Below are 27594 nucleotides of genomic sequence, written 5' to 3' on the forward strand. Positions count from 1 at the left end.
TTAGCCAAGTGTGGTGGCATGCGCCTGTAATCCCAGCTATACTCGATAGGGTGAGGCAGGAGAATCGCTTAAACCCGGGAGGCGGGGATTGCAGTGAGCCGAGATTGTGGCACTGCACTCCAGACTGGGGTACAGATCAAGATTCTGTCTCAAAAAAAAAAAAAAAAAAAGAGATTGAGGTTTGCACAAAGACTAGCAAAAGATAATACCATGTAACGTCAGATTGGACATTACATTGGATTGGATTGGATTGGATTGGATTGGATTGGATTGGATTGGATTGGAGAGATATGTCTGTAAGCTAAGGAACGCCAAAAATTGCTAGAGCCACCAGAAGCTAGGTAAGAGGTCATCTTTACTTGTTCTGCCAAAAACAACTTAGAAGGGAAGGTGGGGAAGGAGGTAGATAGGTGGATGGCCAGGGTAGATGTGCTGGATTCCAGCAATTCAAATCGGCATTGGTCTGGTTTGGGTTGCTACACAGAGCTGGTGCTGTGATGATTTTACATAGAAGAAGAGACATTCCCACTGTTCACAGCTTTGGGTCATACAGACAAGCCAACTTTTAGTATTTCTCACCTAGAAAAATCTTCCCATCTTATTGCTTTCAAGTCAAATCATTCCTTAAGAAACACATGCACATGAGCTGGCCTCTCTACTGTGTATACAGAAAGTCCTCATGGAGAACATATACAGTAATAAGTTGGGTAGAAGCTGGTGGAAAGTCTGTAGAGACTTTTTTACTGTGTTATTTAAATGTCCCCTCCAGGTTGAGCATAAATGAAAGTATTAACTTCTAGGATTTTCTCTTTGTAAGGAGTTAGCTGGGGTTGCACACAGGGACTGATAGATCCTGTTCACTGTCAGGTTTGGCCCATGTCTGAAGGCCATAAACGTCATTCTTCTCTTATCAAGTAAAGAAAATCATGAGCTTCAGGGGCAGAAAGGGTTTGGGGACCTGCAGACCAGGAGTTCTATTTACAGGCTCTGTTGCTTAATGGCTTTGTAACCTTGTCAAGTTCCTCAGCTTCCTCATATAGAAGGTAAGGATGAGAACTCTTACCAGTGGGGTTGTGGAAGGATTAAATAAGAGAATAGGAGCAAAGCCATTGACACATCATAGGTAATCAATAACAGTGTTTCCTGTCCACTGGCCATCCTAGAGTATAAAACAAAACCCCCACTTTTAAAACTTTTTCACTAAGAAAATTCTTGACCTCCCTCAAAAATCCAGTCTTGTGCTATACTTTTAATGATCATTTGTGTTGAACTCCTACTATATAGGTAAATGGTGTTACTACAGATGCTTTAGAAATATTGGCAAACATCAGTGTTCTGCAACTCTTAAGGTGGGATTTATTATCCCCATGTGGAGAGGATCTGATTGGTGGTCATGGGGTTAATAATTTGCCCAGAAACAGGGTAGCTATCAGCAGAGGCAAACCTGTAGCCCAGGTCCAGGTGACACCACCATGTTGGAAAGCAAAACTCCCCACAGTTCTTCCAGTGTCCAAAAGCCATGAGTGGGCTGCAGGAAGTCACAACCTCATGGAATGGAAGTGATCTTACAGTGACTTTGAGTTGGGTGGATTCTCCAATGTTATTGTCAACTGTCTTCATCTATTCCTGTTGCTGTAATAAAATATAGGAGACTTGGTAATTTCTAAAGAAGAGAAATTTATTTCTCTCAGTTTTGGAGGCTAGGAAGTTAAAGATCATGACACCAGCAGACTAGCTGTCTGACAATGGCCTAGTATCTGCTTCCAAGATGGGACCTTGCTGCGTCCTTTGGAAAGATCAAACACCGTGTTCTTGAGTGACAATAAGGCAAAAAGGACCTAGTTAGTTCCCTCCTCCAGCCCTTTTATAAGCTACTAATCTCATCTGCCTTCATGACCTAATCACCACCTGTACATCCCAACTCTTAATGCTGTTGCATTGGGGTTAAGTTTTAACATGAATTTTGTACGAAACGCAAACATTGAAACCACAGCACCAACCCACATTAGACCAGGGTTACTATGTAATAATCTCTAAAAGAGTTTACAGTGTTTTCCAATCTTAGTTGAGCTGTATAAGTCAGGTAGGACGCCTGTGAGAATCTGTGTAGACCTCAAGGGAATATTCCCTCATTTGTTGTGGCTAAAAGGAGCTTGGGAAGGGTCTGGAATATCTGTTCAACTCCCTAGGTGTGGTGGTAGGGTTCACAGTCAGGCCTTGGCCCCATACTACAATGATACACATTCTTTGATATTTCCTGAATAGGCAGAGTGTGATCCTAGTCATTGGAATATAAGAATATAGTAAGCAATATATAAATTAATTAACATCAGGGAATTTTCTCTGACCATTCCCCCTATTTGGAACATTTTTAGCCCAGGGTTAAATGGTTCAATTCCTCCATTTGGGTCTAGACTCAAAAGTCACCTCCACAGGGATGCCTCACCTGACCACCCCACCTAAAAATAGTTACCTTCTATCACTTTTATTCCCTTCCTTTGCTGTACTTTTCCTTTTAACTCATGTGTAATCATGAGTCCATCACCAATTTCCCCACTGCCAAGTTCCATGAGGGCAGAGGACCCATCTCTTGTACATCCATTGCTGTATCTCTGGCACCTAGAACCAAGCCTGGCATGAGTCAGTGCTCTGTACGTTATATGTTGACTAAGTGAGTGAATAAATGAATGCAGGCATCATGCATGGGAAAGGCTTAGCACCGTGCCTGGCACATAGCAGATGAGAGATAAGTGTTAGTTTTGATGATGTTGATAATGACATCCAAATGTCACTCTGAGGTAGTGGCACTGTGGATTGGCCTCTGACATTCTCAGTTTATATCTCAGTAGGTTGGGGAGTATAAAGGACTGTCCTTCCACCCTACCTTCCATTCCTCCCTGCCACTATCAGACATGCTAGAGAACAGTGCTTCACCAACTTCTGCTCCTCACTTTTCCCTGTCTGTGAAATTATGATTAGGCATTGGGGACAGTTCATCCTCTTCCCCAACTCTCAAAATGAAACACTTTCAGATCCCTCATACTAATGCGTAAATGACTAACAGCAGTCTCATCTCATCCCATCCCAGCCACCTGACCGCTCTCAGAATCTGGAATTTCCCATTTCTTCTCTTTCATTCATGTTGTCAAACACCTAAAGTACCTCTACTTTGCCGCATTTTATTCCTAAAGATAATCTCTCCAAAATCCAGCTCCAATATTACCTTCCCTGTGAAGCTCAAGCCCAGATATTGCAGCAGTTTCTGCCTCCTCTCTCTGGTTTTCCATGGAGCTCTCTGCCCCTTCCATTACAGCCCTCATCACAGGGCACTCTATGCAACCAGATCTTTCTTCTCCACAAATGAGTTCTTCAAGGACAGGGTCCTGCAGATGGTGGTGAGAATGGGCAGTTCTGACCTGAGTCGGTACAGGAGGTTCCTCAATCCTGTGAACTCTGCTGCAAGAACTCCTGGGTTCTAATCCTGCATCCCCTCTCACCACCAATGAGACCCTAACAGGTGATTTAACCATAGCATGTACCGAGTATCCTGCCTGAAAACAGGGATCCTAATTATTACACTTCAATAAGCATTTAGCACCACAGACCAAGGGATAAAACTATAAAGGGGGATTCTGAAATGGGTTGCATTAGGAGATAGGTAGAAAACTAGAAGTTGTTCCTTAGTTTTTCCACTGATGTATAGGGACTACATTATGAGTTCACTTGGTACTAGACACAAAGAAATCTAACAAGGGTTGAAAACATTTCTGAAAATCATTCAGAGCTATATTATCTTTGTTAATTCAGCAGTAAGTTCATCACTCTGCCTCAGTCAGCTTAAGGACAGGTCTCTGCTGATAGGCACATAGCTGTGTGGGCCATGGAAGTATATAATGAGGTAGATAGCCTCTAAAAATCATATCCAAGGAAGTGAATATAAAGCAAAACAGAAAGAGCAAAAATTATAAAATATGTTAAATATTCCACTCTACTCTCATACCACAAAAGTTCATAGCTTATGGGAAACTTTACAGCATACAGAGGGGCTTATGACATGACCTGCCCTGTTCTCTTAACCTAATTACCATTACATGTCTGTAATACCATGAGGAAGATATTGCAGAAGGAGCTGTAGGACTTTCCACATTACTACTGATCTACTGGCTGGTCCATTTGCTGATCCGTCTGCTGGACTGTCTTTAATGGGGTTTTGCTGCCTGGTGTATTTACATAACTGGGTTTAGCAGTGGTCAAGATTTGTGTCTGTGTTGAGCTGGTGAGGGTGCTTTCTATGTCCTGGCTTGGCTCTGTGAACTCTCCCATTTCCATCCGATATTTGGGAGTGGTCTCTGGGACCTCCATTAGCTCTGTAGGGATGGTCTTTTCCATTTCCACCTGCTCTGTGGTAGTGATCTTTTCTGTCTTGATTGTCTCAGTGGGAATGGACTCTTCAGTTTGCTGTATGGCAGTGGTATCTTGGTGGTGATTGGCTCTTTGGGGGTGGTGTTTGAGATCTTGATTGGCTCTGTAGGGGTGGTCTTTTTGGTCTTGATTGGCCCTGTGGGGGTGATCTCTTTTATCCTCAATGACTCTGTAGAGAATAACTGTTGGATCTGGGTCTTCTGCTTGGGGAAGCACGGTTTGACCTTGCTTGGGTCCCTGTGAGTGGACTTTTTGACCTTATCCCACACTATGGGCATGAGTTCCACGTCATAGTGGCTGGGTTTCTTATTTGTGATCAGGGTGGAATTCACCAGCTTGACATTGGATTCTGGATACTTCTGACAACATGCCCCGGTCACCAGGTTGGCCTTGGAGTTCTCACAGGCATGTTTCTTGTGGCACAGGTTCTAGCTAATTTGTTTCCAGTAGACAAATTGTCCAAAAACCATAGGCACAGTCTGGATTGCCCACAAAGACACAGGAAAACTCACTGTTCATTCAAACACCCTCAACTTTGAGAGTGACGCCCTCCTGCTACTCAGTCACAGCCCATCTACAGTTGACTTGGTCTTTAGTGACAAGGCTGCCATGATTGGGAACTTGTATGGCAGGGTTTTTGTCACAATCTGGAGCTCTAGGGCTTTCCCAGGGGGACACATTGATCCCCGGGCAGTACTCTGTTGTCTTCTTTACTTCATTTTTCCCCTCCACCAGGAGCACCTGAGAAGCCAGTAGGAGAAAGAAGAATAGGGTGAGGCTATGGGTCCTCATGGCTGCAGCTGGGTGGCACCTGTTTACAAAAGGCAGGTGAGTCAGTGGCAGGCAGCAGTTCCGCTGTGCAGGATTGTACCTTGGCCTCCCTCCACCCTGACAGGTGCCTGCCTAAATTAGGAGTAGACCAAGAATGCTTCTGGCGTCTGGAATCACTAGACAAGTAGCCTGTCTACTCACATTTCCACTTGACTTGAGTCCTGAGTGTCACAAAACTACCACTCTTTGGAGCCTCATGAACTCTTATTTCTCATCTACTCACTCAAGAACTCCTGCATTTACTCACTCCTCACTCTCATTCACTCATTCAACAAGCATTTATTAAGTGCCTACTATTAATACTTGCCATACACTAGACTAGGTGTTTAGTGTATGGTAGACCATGAATGAGAAAGTCTCAGGTTTTAAAGACCTCAGAGGCTACTCATTGGGAAATTTAAATACCATTAACCAGGAGTCTGTTCCATCTCTGTCTCAACTTGATCTTGGACAAGTGACTCTCTCCTGGGTCTCACTTTCTGCTTTTCTCCTGGGTCTCACTTTCTGCTTTTCTTTCTTTCTTTCTGTCTTTTTTTTTTTTTTTTTTTTTTTTTTTTTGAGACAGAGTCTTGCTCTGTCACCCATGCTGGAGTGCAATGTTATTATTTCAGCTTACTGCAACCTCCACCTCCCAGGTTCAAGCAATTATCCCACATCAGCCTCCCAAGTAGCTGGGATTACAGGCACCCACCAACATATCTGGCTAATTTTTTTGTATTTTTAGTAGAGCCATGGTTTCACCATGTTGGTCAGGCTGGTCTCGAACTCCTGACCTCAGGTGACCCACCCGCCTTGGCCTCCCAAAGTGCTGGGATTACAGGTTTGAGCCACAGTGCCTGGCCCTCGGTTTCTTTATCATCTGGAAATCACAGTGTTGGATGAAGTAATAACCAAGCTCTCTTCCAGCTCCGATGTGCTAAATTTCTATCTCACAATCCCACATGGACACAGAAGACCATAAAATGAGAAAGGGCGTGGTAAAGCTCATGAAAGTGTCATGAAAGGTGATGTTGACATTGACACAGGGTTGAACATGCATGGAGTTTGACACACTGAGGTGAGTGGGGTTGTGCGAGTAGGAGGAGCATTTGGGAAGGAAGGAAGAGCCTCAGGAAAGGCATGAAGGAGGGAAGGTCGTCTGATTTGGCTGGGTAAAGTGAACCCAGGGCATAAAGAAGATCCATAATCAGGCCAGGTGCAGTGGCTCACGCCTGTAATCTCAGCACTTTGGGAGGCCGACGCAGGTGAATCACCTGAGATCAGGAGTTCAAGACTACCCTGACTAACTTGGCGAAACCCCGCCTCTACTAAAAATACAAAAATTAGCTCAGCGTGGTGGTGGGCACCTGTAGTCCCAGCTACTCAGGAGGCTGAGGCATGAGAATTACTTGAACCTTGGAGGCGGAGGTTGCAGTGAGCTGAGATCGTGCCACTGCACTGCAGCCTGAGCGACAGAGGGAGACTGGGTCTCAAGAAAATAAAAGAAGAAGACCCATAATCAATGCTTTTTGAAAGAAATCATTGACTCAATGATTGAGGACTCAATGATGACTTGGCCAAACTACTTAGCCTCTCTAATCTTTCACCTACTCATCCTCCTTGTCCTGACAAAAGCAGCACTTCATGTATGGCTGCATGCTCAATATTCACAGTGCCGAGTTATTAACATAAAGGGAAGCAAAAGAAATTTGGTTCATAATGGGGTCTGAAACGTTGTTCTTCACAAAAAGACATATTACTCATGTATTCATCATATAGTAAGAGACTCACTTCCATTAAAAAAAAAAAAAAAAGATGTGGACTTCAATATAGCTTGTCACCTCACTTTTCATAGATTTGGGGGTACAAAAAATTGTTCAATTCTTTCTTAATTCAAGGATAAGAAAAGCAGTAGTACAACTTTGATGATAAAAAGTAAATGACCTTTGGCTTTGGGGCAGGCACCATCGTGGGGACTGCAGCAAACTGGAGCTTCTGTCTCTCTAAAGGTCAACAGTCAGCTCCAATTGACTAAGACCTTGTGTGGATAGGGCTCAGTATTGTCAGACTTTTTGATTGTTTTAAGAGATGCCTCAAAATAAAGGTGTGTTTACATGAAATTGGTTGACATGTAATCCAAATTGCCGAAAAGCAGTGTTTTGATCTAACAGTGTACAGGTTAAAATTTGTAACTGTGTTTGGATTTCATGTACAATCCACCTATTTGAGAATTCCGTGGTCACAGCTACAACTGTTGACTGATTTACTCAGCTGCTCAGTCTCTGCATAAATCCACTGGAAGCAGCCATTTCTGAAGCTGTGCACCTCTCCTAAAATTGGCTCACCCAGGGGTCCATCCTCACTGTCCTCACAAACACTCCACTGAGGCCCTGACCTCTGCGAACAGGCACTCTGGTGCAGTACTTTTTTTTTTTTTTAAAGATTATTTGGACATAAAGGAGATAAAGCTGTTTTACTCAACAAGGGAGACATAAATTGGGGGGTCTCCTACAAAATGTGAAATTCTACTTGATCCTCAGGAGGCAGGCAGATTCTTTCTGGAGGAAGATGGCAGTTGGAACACAAAGCATATTTACAAGGAAACACACAGACTCTGGGGTCTTTCTGGGAAGTGCTTCTCTGAGATTTACCAGGTGACACAACACACTCCCCCAGTGGCTCTCTGAGACCCCTCCCCTTCTGTGACTCCCATCCTAGCACCTGCCTTGGTCTTTCCCTCCTAGACTGGGGGGCACAGCATCAAAGCCAGCTATGGGGCAGTTGCCTGGTTGGTCCATCCATCCTGTCATCCACCCCCAGGTACACACAGAGGGACACACATATACACAGACAGACACACACACACACAAAGATACATGCAGATGTACAAAGATACATACACATACAGAGACACACATAGACATTGACACAGAGACAAAGACACACATACACAGACACACATACACACACACACACTGCAATCTGGCCACACTGAAACCCTGTCCCACCATTTGCAGACGCTCCGTGCCCACACCCACTTCCTCCCTATGCCTCTGCAGTTCCCTGCACTTGGGATCCCCCTCCCTTCCCTCTCTGCCTGGCAGACATTTCTTCATGCTTCAAGGCCAGACTCCAATGTGAGCCCCTTTCTGTTGGTGTCATTGGCTTCTGATGCTCACCATGCCACCCCACGCCTTCATGGATGTCCACGGGGAGAGATGCACGCTTCCTCCAATGAGCTTATGACGTGCTGGGCAATGTGCGAAGGCTGTTTCCCCAAGTTTTCTTCACATCTAGATGAGTTTAGGAAACGATGTCCTTTCCCAGTGCCCTGAGGAGACTACAGAGGACATGGAGCCACACAGGGCATAGCAGGTTCCTGCAGCCGCAGGCCTCTCCACTTCCCCATGCTTCCAGGACTGAGGGGATGTGTAACTCCTAGAGATGAATGTGTAAAGGCCCATTGGCTTTGATTTCACAAGAACCCTAACCTAGGGGCAAAGTCTGCCCAGGTTCTCATGGGATAGATGGGAACTGTGGCTTACAGGGGCTGAATCCTTTGGCAAATGCTGCAGAGCTCAGAAAGTAGAGCCTGGTCTTGCCTGGGTCTATGGGCAGTGAGCCTCCCAACAGAGTGTTTTGGGCATTGTCATATGGTTCTTAGATCTGAGCCTCTCTGTCCCATAGATTTCGGGGAAAAGACAATCCCTCCATCTTAGATGCCTCCATCTTCCATTCTCCATAGCACTTCCTGGTATGTACTAGATGTCTTTGTCTAATTAATTCAATAATAAGTTGAGAATCTCAACTTCAACCAGCTTAAAAGTAAAGAAAAACTTTTTCTGGCTCACTGTATATAAGAAGTGAAGATGGTTCAGATAGACATGGATCCAAATATTCACATAATCTGCCTGTCTCTGTCTCTGTGTGTGTGTGTGTGCGTGTGTGTGTGTGTGTGTAGCTCTGTCTCTCTCCCTGTCTCTATGCCTCTCTGTAGTTCTGTGTGTAGCTCTGCGTGCGTGTGTGTGTGTGTGTGTGTGTGTGTGTGTGTCGGTAGCTCTTTCTCCACATTGTGTGTGTGTGTCTCTTTCTCTTTGTGTGTGTGTGTGTGTGTAGCTCTGTGTGTGTATGTGTTTGTAGCTCTGGCTCTGGGCATGTGTGTGTGTGTGTCTGTAGCTCTCTCTCCACATCTCTCTGTGTTTGTATCTCTCTGTCTGTCTCTCTTCTGTGCACTTTCCATTATCTAGTTTCATTCTCAAGCATATTCCTTCTGTTTGCAAAAGAAAAGAACCTGACCTTTATCTCCTTAGCACTCACGTGAACTCTGAAGGGATCTCTCATTGCCCACCCCTGGTACAATCACTGAGTCTGTCACATGGCAGACAGCCGCCCAGAAACCCACAGAGTAGAGGAGGGCAGTTCTCAACAGGAAAGGGGCTTCTACTGGCCACAAAAAAAGACGGATACAACTTGCATGCCTGCACTTCAGGAGTTACTCATTAGACAGGAACTAATCCAGATCATAAACTACAAAAACAATTCACAGCCATTAGCCAGTTGGCTATATTATCGAGAAAGATTTCCTTGGGGCTGGGTACCATTTAACTAATTCAAGAAGCTCTCTCAAACTCATGAGACACTCTGTTGGAGGATCAGTAAGTACTCTAGTCGCCTGAAGGAGCAGGTTTGTGGTGGAAGAAGTAGAAGGAAGATTGCAAAGTTGAAGAGAGGTCTTAACTGCAAAGCTGAAGAGTTTATCCCACTGGTCAAAGATGACAATTCACCTGGGTCACTTTCCCCTCCAGTGCCCCGGAAGGCTGCTTGACACTCCCGCAAGCCTGAATACAGCCTCAGAGGCCATTTCAACCCCAGCCTCCAGAATGCCAGCATAAGGAACAACCTGTCCGCTGGTTCTGCTGTAGATGGGGGAAGAGCTTTTGATCATCGTTCTTAAACAGAAGAGTGAGTGAACTTATCTCTTACAGCATCCTCAAGCTTTAAGCAAGAAATTAAACATGCATCAGGAGTAGAACTTCCATGGAAGGCTTTCCTTTCCTTCACGTTTTGTTCAGGTTTAATAATCCTGGAGAAAAAGAAGAACCAGTACCATCTACAGTCCCAGCGTTGGATGTCTCCCCCTGGTCTGAGAAAGGATTTCTCTCCAACCAACCAACCCTACAGTTCAGATGGAAAGTGAAGCAATGGCACAGAGACAGGGCTGGACAATTAGGGTAGAAGGAAACTTCATGTCATTATGACTCTTTTTAGGGTGCTTGAAGCTGAGAAATATTCACCTAACAGAACTCCTTTTGTTCTTCCAGCAGACTGGTGATACAGTTTTCCCTATTTTACACCAAGGAAACTGAGACGTAAGCTATTAAGCAATTTTCCTCCAAGATATCTAGATAATGAGGATAATGATGATACTGATAATAACTATCAGCAACATGGCACTTCTCCATTCCAAGCACCGCTGTAAAAACGTGTCTCACTTCATTTTTACAACAATCCAGCTATGATCCCCTTTCATTTAGAAAGGAGAATACAGAAAAAAATGCACAGAGAGGGTAAAAAAAAACTTGCTAGGCAAGTTCCTTTGACCTGAAAATCAGATTCCTCATCTGTAAATGGGAGAGAACTGTGTCCACTCGCAGGGTTGCGTTATGCTTAAGTAAGATCTGTACAAAGTATTTAGCACATGTGCCTGACACACAATGAAATGAAAGAATTCAATAAAGATCACTTCTGTTATTTTTATTAAAACGAAGTAATGTGTCATACATTGAAAAACTTCTCTCTCTTTTTTCCTTTCTTTCCCTCTCATTCTTTACATTAGAAAAAAAAAAACTTTAGAATCATTTTACATTTTCAGAAAAATTGCAAAGAATATTTCCTGCCCCACAGTTGCCCAGGGTCCCCTCTTACATTACTGTGGTACATTTACAACAACTAATGAACCAATGTTGATAACTCGTTATTAAACTCCATACTTTCTTCAGACTGTGTTAGTTTATACCTAACGTCCTTTTCATTATTAATGGACTATAATTTTTGCAGCAGTTTTATGTTCACAGTGACATTGAGCAGAAAGCACAGACTGTTCCCTGTGTCCCATACCCCCACCCAGGCACAGCCTCCCCTACTGTGAATATCCACTCCAGATGGGAGACTTGTTGCCATCAATCAACCTACACTAACACATTATGACCACCAAAAGTCTTGGTTTCGAGTCTTGGTGTTGAACATTCTGTGGGTTTTGAGAAATGTATAATGACATGTATCCACCACTATAGTACCAAACAGAATACTGTCACTGCCCTAAAACCCTCTGTTTGCTTATTCACTCCTTTCTTCCCCCTAGCTCCTGGCAACCACTTCTCTTTTTACAGTTTTGTCCTTTCTAGAATGTCAGATAGTTGGAATCATACAATGTGTAGCCTTTTCAGAGTGGCTTCTTTAATTTAGCATTTAAGGACTCTTCATATCTTTTCATGACTTGATAGCTCATTTTCTAAAAATCACTGAATAATAGTATATTACTGGATAATATTATTAGATACTATTATGAATAGTTTCCACTATTATTGGATAGTTTTATTAATAGTATTATATAGGTGTACCACAGTTTGTTTGCTTTCAAATTTTGGCAATTATGAGTCAAATTACTAGAAAACTGTATTTACAAGATTTTACATGGACATAAGTTTTCAATTCATTTATAAAAAATGCCAAAAAGCAAAGCATGATTGCTGGATCATATGATAAGAATAACTTTAGTTTTTAGGAAGCATCCAAAGCATCTTGCAAAGTGGCTGTAGAATTTTGCATTCCCACTCAGTATAAATGAGAGCTCCTGCTGTACCACACCTTTGTCAGCATTTAGTGTTGTTGGTGTTTTGGGTTTTGGCCATTCAAATAGGTATATGGTGGTATCTCATTTTCATTTTAATTAACAATTCCCTAATGACATGTGATGTTGAGCACCTTTGCTTAAGCTTATTTGCCATCTGCATATCTTCTCTGGTGAGATGCCTGTTCAGATATTTTGTCGATTTTTTTATTACGTTTTTTTTTCGCATTGTTGAGTTTTAGGAGTTATTTGCATAATTTTATTACCAACCCTTTAATAGATATGTTTTTTACAAGGATTTTACTCTGCCTGTGATTTATCTTTTCATTCTCTTAGTGTCTTTCATAGAGCAGAAGTTTTTAATTTTAATGAAGTCTAATTACCAATTTTTTCTTTCATGGATCATGCTGTTGTATTGAAAAATCTCGTCACCAAACCCAAGGTCACCTTGATTTCTTCCTATGTTATCTTCCAGGAGTTTTATAATTTTGCATTTTACATTGAGGTCTATGATCCATCTTGAGTATGATTCCATTTTAACTTCTCTTTGAGCAGTTGCCCTGAGTGAAGTGATACACGTTCACAATTAATAATTGCTCTCCATCACTTCATGAGTAATGCAAGTATCTTATAACAAAGTGTTACCAATTCCTCCTGTCTGTCTCTTGTGACATTGCTGTCATTCATTTTACTTATCCATATGTGCTAGTATCACCCAGTACATTGGTACTATTGCTGCTTCAAACTGACAGTTATCCTTTAGGTTGATTAGGAATAGGAAATAGAAAAACTTTTATTTTGCCTTCATCTATTCCTTCTCTGTCACTCTTATTTTCTTTATGTAGATCCAAGTTACTGAACTATATGATTTTTCTTCTCCCTGCAGAATATATTTTAACATTTGTCGCAAGAGAGTTCTGCTAATAATGAATTTCCTGTCTTTGTTTAAGAAATTCTTTGTTCCTCCTTTCTTTTTTTCAGAATTATTTCATTGAATATAGAATTCTAGATTAGTGGGTTTTTCTTTCAACAGTTTATTTATTTATTTATTTATTTTTGAGATGGAGTCTCACACTGTCACCCAGGCTGGAGTGCAGTGGCACGATCTCGGCTCACTGCAACCTCCACCTCCCGCGTTCAAGCGATTCTCCTGTCTCAGCCTCCCGAGTAGCTGAAATTACAGGCACCTGCCACCAGGCCTGGCTAATTATTTTGTATTTTTAGTAGAGATAGGGTTTTACTATGTTGGTCAGGCTGGTCTCAAACTCCTGACTTCATGATCCGCCCGCCTCGGCCTCCCAAAGTGCTGGGATTACAGGCTGAGCTACCGTACCCGGCCTCTTTCAACACTTTAAATATGTCATTGTACTCTCTTCTACCTGGCACGCTTTCTTATAAGATGTCTGATGTAAATCTTATCCTCACTTCTCCTATACATGAGGTGCTTTTTTCCCCTGACTTCTTATTTTCTCTACGTCTCTGCCTTTCTGCAGTCTGAATATGATATACGTAGGTGTAGACTTTCTGATATTGTCTGAGCTTTCCGGATCTGTAGTTTGATGTCTGTCATTAATTTTGGAAAGTTCTTGGACATTATTACTTTACATATATTTTCCACTCTACTCTCTTTCTTTGCCTTCTTGCATTTCCACTACGCAGAAGTTATACCTCTCGTCACTGCTTCACATTCTCTTGTAGCCGTAGCTGCTGACAGTTCAGATTCCTCTAGTGTCATTCTTTTTGTCTTCCCTCTCGACTTTGGCCTTCCCTGTATGCTCTTCCTCAGACAAAGTGCCTTGCAGTTATTTCGGCTACAATCCACCATGATACTGCATCCTTGTTGGTGGAGTCACCAGATATCAGGGAGAGAGAGCATCTTGCTGTCTTCAGATTAAAACTCAGACTTCTCTTGTGCCTGGATCTTGGGATCATGACCTTCAGAAGTATTTCTTCCATGATATAAATTTCCCCCATGCCCCTTGGCATCCCTCCCTGGCCACAGCATTCCAAATCGATTTCCTTGAAGCCCTGTTCTCTGATGAGGACTATGAATTTTCTTCCCCTCAGGAGGGACTGGAAAGTCAATGGGATCTGGAGTTGGGAGGAATTTCCTCCTTCCAGCTAGAATAAGTTTCCATCAAAGCTATTTTTAGGAGAGCTGCATTTCTTTATTAAGTAGGCTCTGAGCTTATTTCACCATAGTTACTCTCCCTTTCCACTGCCAGAGCCTCAAGGAGGTTTTTCTCAGCTTCCCCATCATGAGAACTTGATGTGGCTCCTAGAGGGAAGGCACATTGAACGTTTGGAGACCTCTACCAGTTTCCCACTCTCACATTGGTCCTGCATCTCAGGCAATTCATTTAAATTACTATTTAGATATTCCCCAGTTTATGGCATTAGTAGCTTCCCTCTAGATAAGCAAATCTCTGGATGCACCTGTCTCTCTACTGTGTTAAGTTGGTGGCTTGTTCTGCAATCACACTTCTCTGATGATTCCAGGAAAAGTCATTGATTTTCAATTTGTCCAGCTTTTCTTTTGAAGATGGGAATGATGGCTTCTAAGCTGTTTACATGCTTGAGCTAAAACTCAAAGTCCCTACTTAATGTTTTATATTTTCAAAATGTGCTTTTTTTATTTTAATGGATTCTATTGGACATTCCTTATCCACAGAAATCTTCTTAAGTCTTATTTTGTTGTATTTTGTGATCACTGTGACTCTGAAAGTTCTCTTTTTTTTTTTTTTTTTTTTTTTTTGACAGAGTTTCACTCTTGTTGCCCAGGCTGGAGTGCAATGGTACAATATTGGCTCACTGCAACCTCTGTCTTCTGGGTTCAGGCAATTATCCTGCTTCAGCCTCCCACGTAGCTGGGATTACAGGCATGTGCCACCATGCCTGGCTAATTTTTGTACTTTCAGTAGAGACAGGGTTTTACCATGTTGGTCAGGCTGGTCTCAAACTCCTGACCTCAGGTGATCCACCCACTTTGGCCTCCCAAAGTGCTGGGATTACAGGATGAGCCAGCATAGCCAGCTGACTCTGAAAGTTCTAAGCAGCAGACTATTCCTAGCTCTGCAAAGAAATAACCACAGAGCTGTTGTCCTCTAACTAGACCACATACCTCTTGTTTCCTGGCCTTGAATTCTTCTACACTGCTGCCCACCCCCTTTTGGAACCCACAGAGCACTTACATGCAATATGCATCCTGGAAGTAAAAGAGAGTAGCAACCAGGGGACCATCTTTGACTAGCAGAAGGAAAGAAGCTGATGGATAAATGTGTTTCCCTTTCATCTCCCAGGGACACAAGGATTTCAAAAGGCCCTCAGAAGATCCTGGTAAGACCAAACTCCCACCCCCGGCAGCAGTGACCAGTTCAACAACTCATTCTTATATCTGCTTCCTGATCTACTCCCAAATTTCTGCTCCCTGAAATCATTTTCCAGATGATTAGCCCATATGAGAACCTTTGTCTTAGGCTTTGCTTTTGAAGAACCCAGGCTAAGACATAAGATTATTTAAAAGAAAAACTTTATAACATGTCTATAAATGGATAAAAACAGCCATGTGCCATTACAAAGATGAATTCTTCCCTTCCATGACTTTCCAAAACTTCTTTGCCTGTAAATATCTATTCCTCTTAGCGCATTCTTCCCATCCTTCTGCATTTTGATAGCACATTATCAGTTGCATAAAATTATGTGTTCTTACCCACCTCCCTCTATATTTTCAGAAATTTAGAAGATAAGAAAAGAAAAGAAAACGATGCCATTAAGGACTATTCTTTACACTCTTATGTTAACAAAAGATTAGCAAGAGTTAGGAAAGCAGTACTCAAAGTGTGGTTTATGGACTGACTACTGGCCTACAAACTGCTTTTTTCGTTTACAAAACAATAAACTTGCTCCAATTGTAAATCAACTAAATCACTACATACAATATTATGACTGACTTTAAAAACAAATTTATGACTAACTTCTTCAGTAAAGAAAGCAAGGCATTGATTTACATTGCTCTGTCAGACTCTTGATCTCATAAAGTACTGTCTCTTTGAGTAACACTGGATTACAGGATTAAAGAGTTATCAAAGACTAACAGTGGATATTTCTTAGTATGCACTCAGTTCTAAGCACTCTTTCTTTTTTTTTTTTTTTTAAAGTTAACTCATTTTAATTCCAGGATTTGGATTTCAACGTTTTAATTTCTTTGGAATATAAGTCACCTTTTGCAAGCTAAAAAATAGAATCAAACTAAGGTGATCTAGTCCTCTAGGCATCCAGGCTGATCCTTGGAATCATGAGCAGAATGATGACATCACAAGGTGCTAGCAATAGGGTTATAAACTCGAAATAATAACCACTTATCTACATGTTTCATTAGGAAACAGCCAAAAGTCCAGCCATTAAAGGAATAATCTACAGAACATTTTGATTTACAAGGGACAAAATGATCCAAATTGTATGCTGTCCAATCTACTGGTGAACTGGATCAGAATGGGCCAAGGACTGTTAAACAGAGAAAGTATTTACATTTTGAAAACTTGCTCCGCAGGAAAAAAAAATTCCTGGTTGCTGTCAATAAGAAAGCAAGTAAAAAAAAACATTACAGATGAACTCACCGATCTTTGATTTTCCACTGGAACATGAAGGTAGGGATAAGTGTAGAGGATAATATACTCAGATATTTTTAAAATAAATTACTTAGTAATAAGAAATTAGCCATACTACATTCTTCCATTTGCTACAAGAGGAAATTGGCAATGAAGACTATTTAAAAGAAATGCTCAGCTCTACAGAGGGTGGTGGCAGGCAACACTTTTCCATTACAGAATAACCTCTATTCTTCCATGATACATATTCCTGTGGAAAAACTTGTCAGGAGCTCTTGCCAGGGCCAAGGGATGAAAAACAGAGCATGTCCTAATTAGCTACTGTAGGTTCAGTTAACATCTTTGGGAAGGACCCATAAAATCTGGCCATTATTTTCTTAAACATCTGCAAGCAGAAGAATTCCTTAGTCCTTAGCTATAGTTTCTGCTAGGTATCTTAAAGCTGGGACAGTTCCACTGTGACTCTTCTCCTCAGCTATTAGGTGGGTGCTAGTCATCAAAGTCTGGAATGTCATCATAGGAGTAACCACGGTAGCCTTTGGATGCGTAGTAAGCGATGCGCAGGTGGTAAAAACCCGGTAGGAACACCAGAATGCCAATGATCAGCACTGGAACGGCCCGGTCTGCCCCCCCTTTGCTGATGTAGCCTGACAGCAGGAGGGAGCCTATAATAATGAGAAAGGCGCCGATCAAAAACAGCACAGTGGCAAGTGCGATGGCCTTATAAGGGATCTTAGGAGGAGTTTTCTTAAACTGAAGGTCAATGTAGCCATCGTCTGTGCTGGAGAGCCTTGAATATTTCACTTTACTACTGGGGATTCCAGTAGCCAGGTTGGTACGGGACGGCATCATAACACGCTGACACAGCGGAGCGCCGCGCCAGGCCGTCCGCACACCCAGAGCTCGCCCACGGTTGGCAGCGTACGAGGTCGCATGGTACGGCCCGCTTAAGGGCCACGCAGGCCGCCCCAGCCGGGATCCCTAAGCACTCTTTCATGGGCTTTACTGATATTACCTCATTTAATCTTCGAAAAAACCCTTGCATATGAGGTAGGTTATATTACTATTCTCACTTTATAGGTAGAGAGACTGAAGCACAGGGAAGTTTAATAATTTTCCCAACATTACACAGCTAGTAAGTGGCAGTGGCAGCCTCCCAGGTGACCGGCCCCAGTGGACTTTGTCTCTTGGTATTTACTCCCTTGTGCAGTCAGCTCCCATAGTGTATTTGTGACCTAAGCACATGGAAGTGATATTGTGTGACTTTCAAGGATAGATCGTAACAGATATTATTCCTTTTGCCTTACTCTCTGGCATCAGCTGCTTCAAAGAAGTCGGCTTCAATGTCATGAAAACATTCACGCAGCACTATGGAAAGGCAAGAAACTGAGGCCTCTGTCAGCAGCCAGCACCAGCTTGCAAGCCATGGGAGGGGGCCTTCTTGGAAGAAAAGCCTCCTGCTCACTCAAGTCTTCAGATGACTCGGGCTCTGGCTAACATCATGACTATAATCTCATGAGAAATGCTGAGTCAGAACCACTAAGCTTAGACACTTCTCGATTCCTGACCCACATGATCTGTGCAAGACAATAAGTTTTTATTGGTGTTTTTCCATCTCTAAGTTTGGGGCTAGTTTCATATCCAACAATAGATAACTAACATAGTAGTAGAAAGTCTGGCTCCAGAGCCTGTTTTGTTAATTGCTACGTGTACTATCTCTCAACTGAGAGTTTCTCTTGGGTATACAAAGAAGGATTAAAAGAGAATTGAAGGTGGAGAAGGAAATGACTTCCTTTGTATGTGATGTTATTTGATGCCAATATTGTGTACCAGCTACCCAGCTGCCATCGTCTCTACTAACACCAGCAGCATGCATTCAAAACTCTAAGAGCACAGAAGTAGACAAGAGAGTATGGGATTTGAAGGAAGATATGCCTGGAATTGAATCCTAGTTCAGTTCCTTTGCTCATTTGGGGCATACCAAAAAAGAAGCCATCATCAAGCCTGTAATCCCAGCACTTTGGGAGGCCGAGACGGGTGGATCACGAGGTCAGGAGATCGAGACCATCCTGGCTAACACGGTGAAACCCCATCTCTACTAAAAAATACAAAAAACTAGCCGGGCGAGGTAGCGGACGCCTGTAGTCCCAGCTACTTGGGAGGCTGAGGCAGGAGAATGGCATGAACCCGGGAGGCGGAGCTTGCAGTGAGCTGAGATGCAGCCACTGCACTCCAGCCTGGGCGACAGAGTGAGACTCTGTCTCAAAAAAAAAAAAAAAAAAGAAGCCATCATAACCAGGGAGAAAAACAACTTGTAAAGCCCAGCCTCTCTGAGCACAGCTGAGAGCTGGCTATATATATTTATTTGGGATGTATGGAGTTCAGGGATTCATGGAATTTCTCAGAAGTGAGGGTATTTACAGATTGGATAATATTTAGCTGTACGCCTGCGTGACAGTCTTGCTGATTGGATGACTTTCAGCAGTGATTGTGCTGATGCAAAATAGCTAATGACCAATTAGGATAAGTTTAAAACCATGTCCGGCAATTGTTGCAAGGCCAAAGAACAATGAGCCCTTTCCTAAGAAGACAGGAACTTTCTGTTCTTCCTTAAGCCATTTCCCTTCAACGTTCTTATCTGTAAAATGGGGAGAATACAGATATTGTGACAACAACTGTTTATTAAGGGCCTACTATGATACTTGCCACACGCTAATCAACTCAACCATTGTATGGCAGCAGTTACCATAAACCATAAGTACACAAATGTATGTGGCTGTACTCCAATAAAACTTTATTTACAAAAATAGGCAGCAGGCAGGGTGTGGCCAGTGAGCAGTAGTCTGCCAGCTCTGCTCCAGGTTATCGTTAGTACCAGCTGTGGCCTGCTCTTCTGCCTCTCCTAGCTTCTAGCTCTGCTGTCCCTTCTATCTGTATTACACTTTCCCCTCTCCTAAAATGCTTTTCTTCTACTGAACTGTTAGCTTTCAGTAAAGAATTACCTCATCGGGAGAAAGTGCTGTCCACACCTTCAGACTATTACAGGCCCCCCCGCTGTGTGCTCCCAAATGCATTTCCTCTTTCGCCACCTTCATCTCACTTTGTTATAATTATTTATTTCCATGTCTTTCTTCCCTGCTAAACTGTGAGCTCTGTGAAAGCGGGGATTGTTTGTCTCCCGTGCCATTTGATCACAGGGCTTAGCACAATTCCTGACACGTAGTAGGTGTTTGGTAAATACAAGGGAAAAGAATGAATAAGTACAATTTTACAGAGAACACCTAAGACAAACTTCGGCTACTGTACACTTGTGTCTACCTATTTTACAATTTTTCCTAAAACCACCTTGTTCCCAAGAAATGGATTCTTCACTTATACATATTTTCAAGCTCACAGGCAATTTTGCCTCTATTTTACAGCGTAAGGATTTTGAAACGAGGAAACTTCAGTGAAATCCATGTTTAAGGCACTTTTATTCTCATGCCACTATTTCCCTGCAATGGTGACCTTTAAATTCAGCCTGAGTATAAGTGGGGTTGTCAGAACATCAGGTTACATTATGCTATTCAGCTATTTGTGCCTTTTAAAGACGACGTAAGTTCCAACATAGACTGCACAGCGGGAAAGTTACCCTGATGATATTCTGGAAACTGCCGCAGCCAGGATCACATCCGGAAGTGGGTCAGTAGTCAGGAAGGCTCATGCTTCTTGGAAGTCACTTTCACTGGAAACAGGCCCACATTTATCCTTCCAGAAAATAAGTAACCTGTGGCTCGTGCATGGCCTTTCTTCTTCAAGCAGATTGGAGAGAGGATTGGGTTTGAAAGAAAAGAATGGAAATGTGCCTTCACCACTTATTTTGATCCTTCAGGGGTAGTGTGTGGAGCTGTGTGCTTGGATCTGCAGTGAATGGTGTAGTCACTGATTGTTCCACCTAATCTGGGGCTCAGAGGACTCCGGGCTGGTACTGGTTCTCCACAATTCCTCCTAGATGTAAACGAGCCCCTGACCTTTTTTGCAGCTGTTTGACTAGCTGAGCCCATTTCAAAGCTGATAAACAGCTTTGATAAATAGGTTGAACTAAACAGCTCCCAGAGGCACTTCTAGCTCTGGTCATGCAGTTGATTTCTTCAGGATGCTTTCAGAGACACAGCTATCAGGGCAAGAAGCATGGGGCATGGGGTGAAAGGAGGAGGGAGAGGGGATCCAGCTTCGAATGGTAAGGCAGGGCTTCTCCACTTTTTGTTGCATTGCCATGAAACAAAGACCTCTCGCTGTGCTCCCAGCCCCATAGAATGTGCTGTAAGCTCATGTCTGAGAAGAAAGATCCAAAGGAGATGCACAGACACATAGAAATCATAAATAATAATAATAATAATAAAACCTAATGCAATGCCTAACTTGCTCCTTAGAAAACTGCCATGTGGCACTAGACAAAAGACACCTTCCTGGGCTTTACCCCAACAAAGGCCAGTTTAAATGACAATGGACCTGCACACTTTAATAGTTTTTAAAGCCCATTTCCCAAAGACAGGCAGGATAATCTAGTAACAGTGAGAAACATCATTAGGCACTAAGTTCTAGGCACTGATCTGATTGCTGTAAAGGTATTAGGTAGAGTCATATACAGCCACTGTTCTTCTGGGCCAAAAATGCATAAACATCAGCAATTTTATATTTCCATCTAAGATTAACTCTTTTGGTTTTAACAGCAATCTAAATACTGTTGTTGTCTTTTGTTATGAGCTCTAGATGAGTTTTTAACTCAGCTGTGCTACTCTGGTCAAATGTGCCTTTGCTTTCTCCCATGTAAAATGAGATTAATAATACTGCTTGTTTCATAGGTTTATCACAAGGACCAAATGAGTGAATAAATGTAACAGTGCCTGACACCTAAGAGTTAAATAAATATCGGTCATTGTCATCAGCCTTACGTAAAGTGATGTTAAGGTCTTCTTCATTCTAGAAATACTTTGTGCAGTAGCATTTCATGTTTTTTTCCTGCCATGCACTTATTTCTTCTTCTTCTAAAATAGCATCCCAATTTCCCTTTGAGGGAACTCGTGCCCTCAGCTGACTATCAGCTAAGGATCCTTGCCTCCCCTTGCTATGGCGTATACATGTGCTCGGAGCTGGGTTAGCCAGCCTCTCTCCTGTGTCCTGTATTTTCCAAAGTCACATTATTCTGCTTTTCTTGTGATTCTGAAGCTCTTCTGTGTCCTTCCAGTAAATTCCTTTTTTATTGCCCATGAACAATGGGCACGTGGAGGAAATATGGAAGGTAATTTAGCAGATTGTTAGCAAGTTAAGTTAGCAAGATAAGTGGTTTCTATTGTTGCAAATAAAGATCTTTAAAATATATATCATTGGAAATAGACATTGTAATGTTCTTTTTATGAATAATGAAACTAGCTAACATTTACTGATTCTCTGTCTAGACTTTTACTATGTGGTTATGTTTAACACACTTCTGCGACAGTAGGCATCATTAACCCCATTTTGCAGAGAAGAAAATTGAAGATTTAGATTCCCTGCCAGCTTTTTCTGCTTGTGTGTCCTTGAACAAGTCTCTGAACATCTCCAAGGTCTCAGGGTCCTGATATGTGAAGTGGGGTTGGTGACATTTCCCACCCACAGGGTGGTTTTGAGAATCAAGCAAGATGATGAAAGTATAAAAGCTCTTTGTAATATATATATAGTTACATGCCATATACGAGTAAGATTGCATTATGATTTTCTTTGACGAAAGGACACATTTTAACTCCTGTGTCTTGGTGCCTAATTTAAGTCATTTGTTGTTCCTTCTGCATAATAATAATAACAAATAAATACTGCATGTTTCAAAGTGAAAGCCCTAGCTCACACACACCCCAGACTGAGATTCTTCTTCTTGGAAGCAACATTACACCTATGTGGATTTCCTGGCCGCTTTATTTTCTTGCCGGGCTAATCACGGCTGAAGCTTATGTTCTTTGCTTTTCTGATCAAACATAGAGCACTTCTCTCTCTTGTCCCTTTATTTCCCTCCTGTCTTTCCCAATCTCAAAGCTCCCCAAGGACCAATAAATTCCAGCAATGACTACACACAGCCCTTCTAAGGGTTTTCAGTATATTAGAAATAAGATCCAACTTCCTGTATTAAAAACAGAATTTAAATGAAGGTTTTCCAAAGTCTACTGAGGATTATATAAAGAGTAAGCAGGAATCATTAAAATTAGGAATATTCTTTTCAAATGCCAGGGTTTTTAATAGACAAATAATGTATGGGATCAGGCTGCGGTATATTAGCAAAAGATAAAGAAAAACGAATGAAAGATACACATATTTCACTGTGAAAAACCAGATGAATATTCTCATTGGCCCACAGTGCCATCTTGTGGATCATTTTTAAACAGGGCTTCGTTTTCAGTTGTGATTGCATTTGTTTGCTCCTAATCATGTAAAGCATCCACTAAAGTCTGCAAATGATTTCCAGGCAACGCAAGAGAGCATAGATGATCACACCTGGTAGAACTCATATGTTTATTGATATCTTATCCTACTTAGGCATAGTTGGCCAGTCATTCCATGCTTTAAATAGCTTCTTTTTGCCCTCTGTAATAATAGATGTTCATGGTTCTCTCTGGTCGTTTTCTTCTAGCCTTCACCAAATCTACTTTATCTATGTAACTCCTAAGGTATGTTCTTTGCCTTCTCTTTCTAGATGTAGTGGTTATGCTCCTTTTCATAGATTTTGTAACTCGTAGAGAACCAATGGTTACCCATGGTCCATGGACATTCTTTCCAGAAAAAGACACTCAGATGACGGTGCCCCTCCTGGCACACACACTCTGACACACACAGAACACACACTCTTACACACTCACACACACCTGCACTCACATACATGCTCACACATTTCGGCCAACAATTTCAGGGGTTCACAAAGCTCCTGGTTCCATGTTTAGAACTTTTGCTTGACAGTACTTCCTTCAGTGATGTTATGGAATCCTAGACTCGTAACTATCACACCTATGAAGAGGTGTCTCAGATGCCCAGGTTCTTTTCTATATTCAGTCCTTTGTTTCCATCCACCCCCACTATTTCCGATGTAAACATCCTGCCCTTCCCTACGGCGAACCCTGTAGCCATGTTGCTGTCTCTCAAAGAACGCCTCTGGCCACGTTCAAACTCTGTTCACTCTCCAAGCCCCAGCTCATGTTGCTACCATCTCTGGGAAGCCAATCCCTAATCAGAGAGAATTAAACTTTCCCTTAGTGATCTCTTAGACTATTTTTTAAGTTTTCACATTAAATATTTCAGACTTTCTACTGTTTATAACTGCCTGAGTAGATAGGTTCTTAAGCAAAGAAAACATGTCTGGTTTCATTTTGCAGCTTCTATCATAACAAGAGAGGGGCTTACCTTATAACTTGTAGCTTTTCCTTTAAAGTCTTTGAGGTTGGAAGACTTGGTTTAATTTCTCACTTTAGACCTTAATGTGTGACTATGAGCAAGGTAGTGAAGCTTTCCAAGACTCGGTTCTTCATCTGTACACAGGGATCCGATGGCTCCTATATGTGGGGTCTGTGGGAAGATTCAGTAAGTCAAGGTATGTAATGCACTTTGCACATTTCCTAGCACACAACTGGGGTCAAAATATGTTTCTTGAATAATAGGACCCTCAGAAAAGGAAAAGAAGCTGAGGTCACTCTCTCCAAAAAAATGTATTCCCATGATTTTGAAATCAAGGAGTTTGTCTTTTCTTTCTGTGAGAGTGATTAGGATGTCCCTGAATGTTAGAAACTCAGTTAACAGTAGAGAGACAAAGATGAATCAGCAGTTTGCTCTAATAGAGCCAATCTTTGAAACCTTTCCATCAACATTGGGATGGCAACCCAAGTAATTTTTTTAAGTATTATTTTATTTACGCCCGTGTGGCTGGCTTTTCAGTCTGGGCTGATCATTAGCAAGAGTAAACTGTAGCTGGTTTCGGTCTCCTGGCACCAGTGGTTTTCACAGCAAAAGCAAGTTGTCTGTGGTGCAGTAGAAAGAGCAATGAAGTTGGAGGTAGAGGGTCTGACCCAAAGGATACCCTCGTTTCTCCAAACCACATAGCCCAGAGAATAAATATGGACTTCTGCTGCTCATGGAGGTGCTCATGTCTAGTGATATAAATTATTTTATGTCCTTCAGCATGATATTTTGTGCAAAAAAAACTATTTTTATAAGTTTATATTTTTAATAAAAATCTGTTTATTTTACAACTTAAAAAATATTATCTTCCCGGTTTCTGCCATATTGCTTGCCAGCCCCTTCCCCAGAGTGTTGATCCAGCTAACAGGCTAGATCGCATTTCCCACACCTCCCACCAGCTGAGATGTGAGCTTACTGTTTCTCCCTCCCCATCCCTGCCATCCTTGTTGAACTAAGTATCCTCCAAAAATATGATTTTCATTAATCTGATAGATGTACTGTGGGGTCATGTTGCCATTTAAGTTGGGCATTTCTATGGTTATGAGAGATGCTGAACTTGTTTCCTAAGCTATTTAAATTTCTCATTCTATGACTTCCCTACTCATGCCCTTTGACGATAGAGTTGGCTTTCCTATATTTTTCTTGTTGGTTTGCAGGAGTACTTTGTATATGCTAGGTATTAATCCCATTTTAAAAATTCTCCTATTTTTTTCATCAGCTTGTAGCTGTATGTTTCACATTGAAGTCTCTAATTATCTAAAAGTTCCTCCCTTGACCAGCCTGGGCAAAAGAGTGAGACGTCATCTCTACTAAAAAGTAGAAAAATTAGCCAGACGTGGTGGCACATGCCTTGGTCCCAGACACTCAGAAGGTGAGGTGAGAGGGTCACTTGAACCTGAAGGTGGAGACTACATTGAGCCGTGATCGTGCCACTGCACTCCAGTCTGGGTGACAGTGAAACCCTGTCTGAAAAATAAAAGAAATAAAAGAAAGTTCCTCTCCTTATTTATGGAATGAGAAGAAGATCTCACTTTATTTTTCTCCTTAATACGAGTCTATTTCCCAATATCAACTTCTTAACAATCTGTCCTTGAGCCACTGACTTTTCTTGCCACCTCTATCATATATCAATTCCTAGATATATATGGATCTGCTTCTGAATTTCCTTTTCCATTTCATTGTGATAGTTGAATGTTCCTGTAATAGTACTGTTTTTGTTTCCATGGTTTTGTACTATATCTTCATATCTGCTAAGAAATTCCCTTTCATTTTCTCTTCTTTTTAAAAATTAACTTAGCTATTCATGGACTTTTAGTATTAACCACAAATTTGAGATAAGTCTTAAGTTCATTAAAAAATAATGCCAGTTTATAAACTGAATTAATTTCTAAATTACTATATTTTTTTCTTTTTTTTTTTTTTTTTGAGATGGAGTCTCGCACTGTCTCCCAGGCTGGAGTGCACTAGTGCGATCTCAGCTCACTGCAACCTCCACCTCCTGGGTTCAAGTGATTACCCTGCCTCAGCCTCCTGAGTAGCTGAGATTACAGGCGCCCGCCACAACATCTGGCTAATTTTTTTTTTTTTTTTTTTTTGGTAGAGACAGGGTTTCACTATGTTGGCCAGGCTGGTCTCGAATTCCTGACCTCATGATCCACCCACCTCAGACTCCCAAAGTGCTGGGACTACAGGCATGAGCCACTGTGCTAGGCCAAATTAATTTTTAAAGAATTGACTCTGTTACAATTTTAGGTCATTCCACCCATGAACCTAATGGCATTTTCATGTATTCAAGTCTTTGTCTATTTCCTTTAATAAAGCTTTAAATTATGATTTGTAAAGCTCTTATATTTTCTTGTTAAGTAAATTCTTAAATATGCTAGAGATTTATTGCTGTTGTAAATGTTATGTTATTTTCCATTATATGTTCTAGTTTGACATTGCTGGTATAGAGAAATACTATTATCACTTGATACAGTCTCTGCAAATATTACTGATATGTCTTATTGTAGTTCATGATGGTTTGAGTTTTGTGTAGATTATCACATCATTTTCAATTATGTAACTCTTCTCATCTCTTCCAGTCTTTAAATTTTATTTTTCTTGGCTGATAGTAGCGCCCAAGACCTCCAAAGCCAAAACCACGTTCACAGTAGCAGTAATAAAGGGTCACATGGTCACATTCTATTTTCCTAATCTTAATGAGAACGATCAAAGATATTACCATTAAAGATCATCTTTAAGGTTTAGGTGTGGATATTTTATCAAGTTTAAGAAATTCCCTGCTAGTCTGAATTTGCTAAGAGGTTTCAACATAAATATATGTTGAATTTTATCAGATATTTTAATTTACTAATCATATAATTATCTTCTTTAGACCATTTATTTGGATAACACCTAATTAATTTTCATTAATATTTCTTGTGTGCTAACAGAAAATGTCATTCAATTAGGATTTTTTTTTTGCTTATATATCTGTTATCAAATTGTCTTCTGCATGAAAGTCATTCATTCTACTTTTAAAGTGTTTACCCTCAATTACTAAGACCTATACTTGTGTTTATTTTTCTATATGGGTCTCTTAAACTTAGCATTAACTCTATGTTTCTCTAAATAGTACTAAGACCCTAATTATCTTCATTCCTTCTCCTTTTTTTTTTTTTTTTTTTTTTTGGTTTGATAGATTCTACTGTTTGCATTATAGACTTCTCACATCCTAATTTTCAAGTTGGTTATTCTTTGCAAGTGCTTGTTCTGGCCTTTATTACAAATTCTCTTGACTACTGCTTTGAGATATTTATCATATCTATTTAGATTTTTTAAAAATATGCTCCATTCATTCTGCTGCATCTGGTATAGGTTATTTCTATTTGGTTTTGTTGTTGTTTGTTTAACATTGATTCAGTTGGCCAGTATCTCATGATTCTCCCTGGGAGCTCATATTCCCCT

General features: G+C 41.4%; 1 protein-coding gene and 1 long non-coding RNA gene across 2 annotated transcripts in view; both read right to left on the reverse strand.

The window, feature by feature from the left end:
- Positions 1-130: 130 nt before the first annotated feature.
- The window catches only part of LOC110740423, a 50399-nt gene continuing 22935 nt past the window's right edge, over positions 131-27594 (reverse strand). Inside the window, exons 2-3 of the long non-coding RNA XR_002521961.2 lie at positions 24094-24255; positions 131-5163 (exon numbers count right to left, since the gene is read on the reverse strand). This is a non-coding gene — a long non-coding RNA (uncharacterized LOC110740423). The remainder of the gene's footprint in view (positions 5164-24093; positions 24256-27594) is intronic.
- LOC101022655 (transmembrane protein 230) lies at positions 16262-17683 on the reverse strand. The gene has a single exon (XM_003898515.4). The coding sequence runs from the start codon at positions 17539-17541 to the stop codon at positions 17179-17181; it is 363 nt and encodes a 120-aa protein (XP_003898564.1). The 5' UTR covers positions 17542-17683; the 3' UTR covers positions 16262-17178.

This window comes from Papio anubis, chromosome 3, assembly GCF_008728515.1.
Source record: "Papio anubis isolate 15944 chromosome 3, Panubis1.0, whole genome shotgun sequence".
NCBI classification, from domain to species: domain Eukaryota; kingdom Metazoa; phylum Chordata; class Mammalia; order Primates; family Cercopithecidae; genus Papio; species Papio anubis.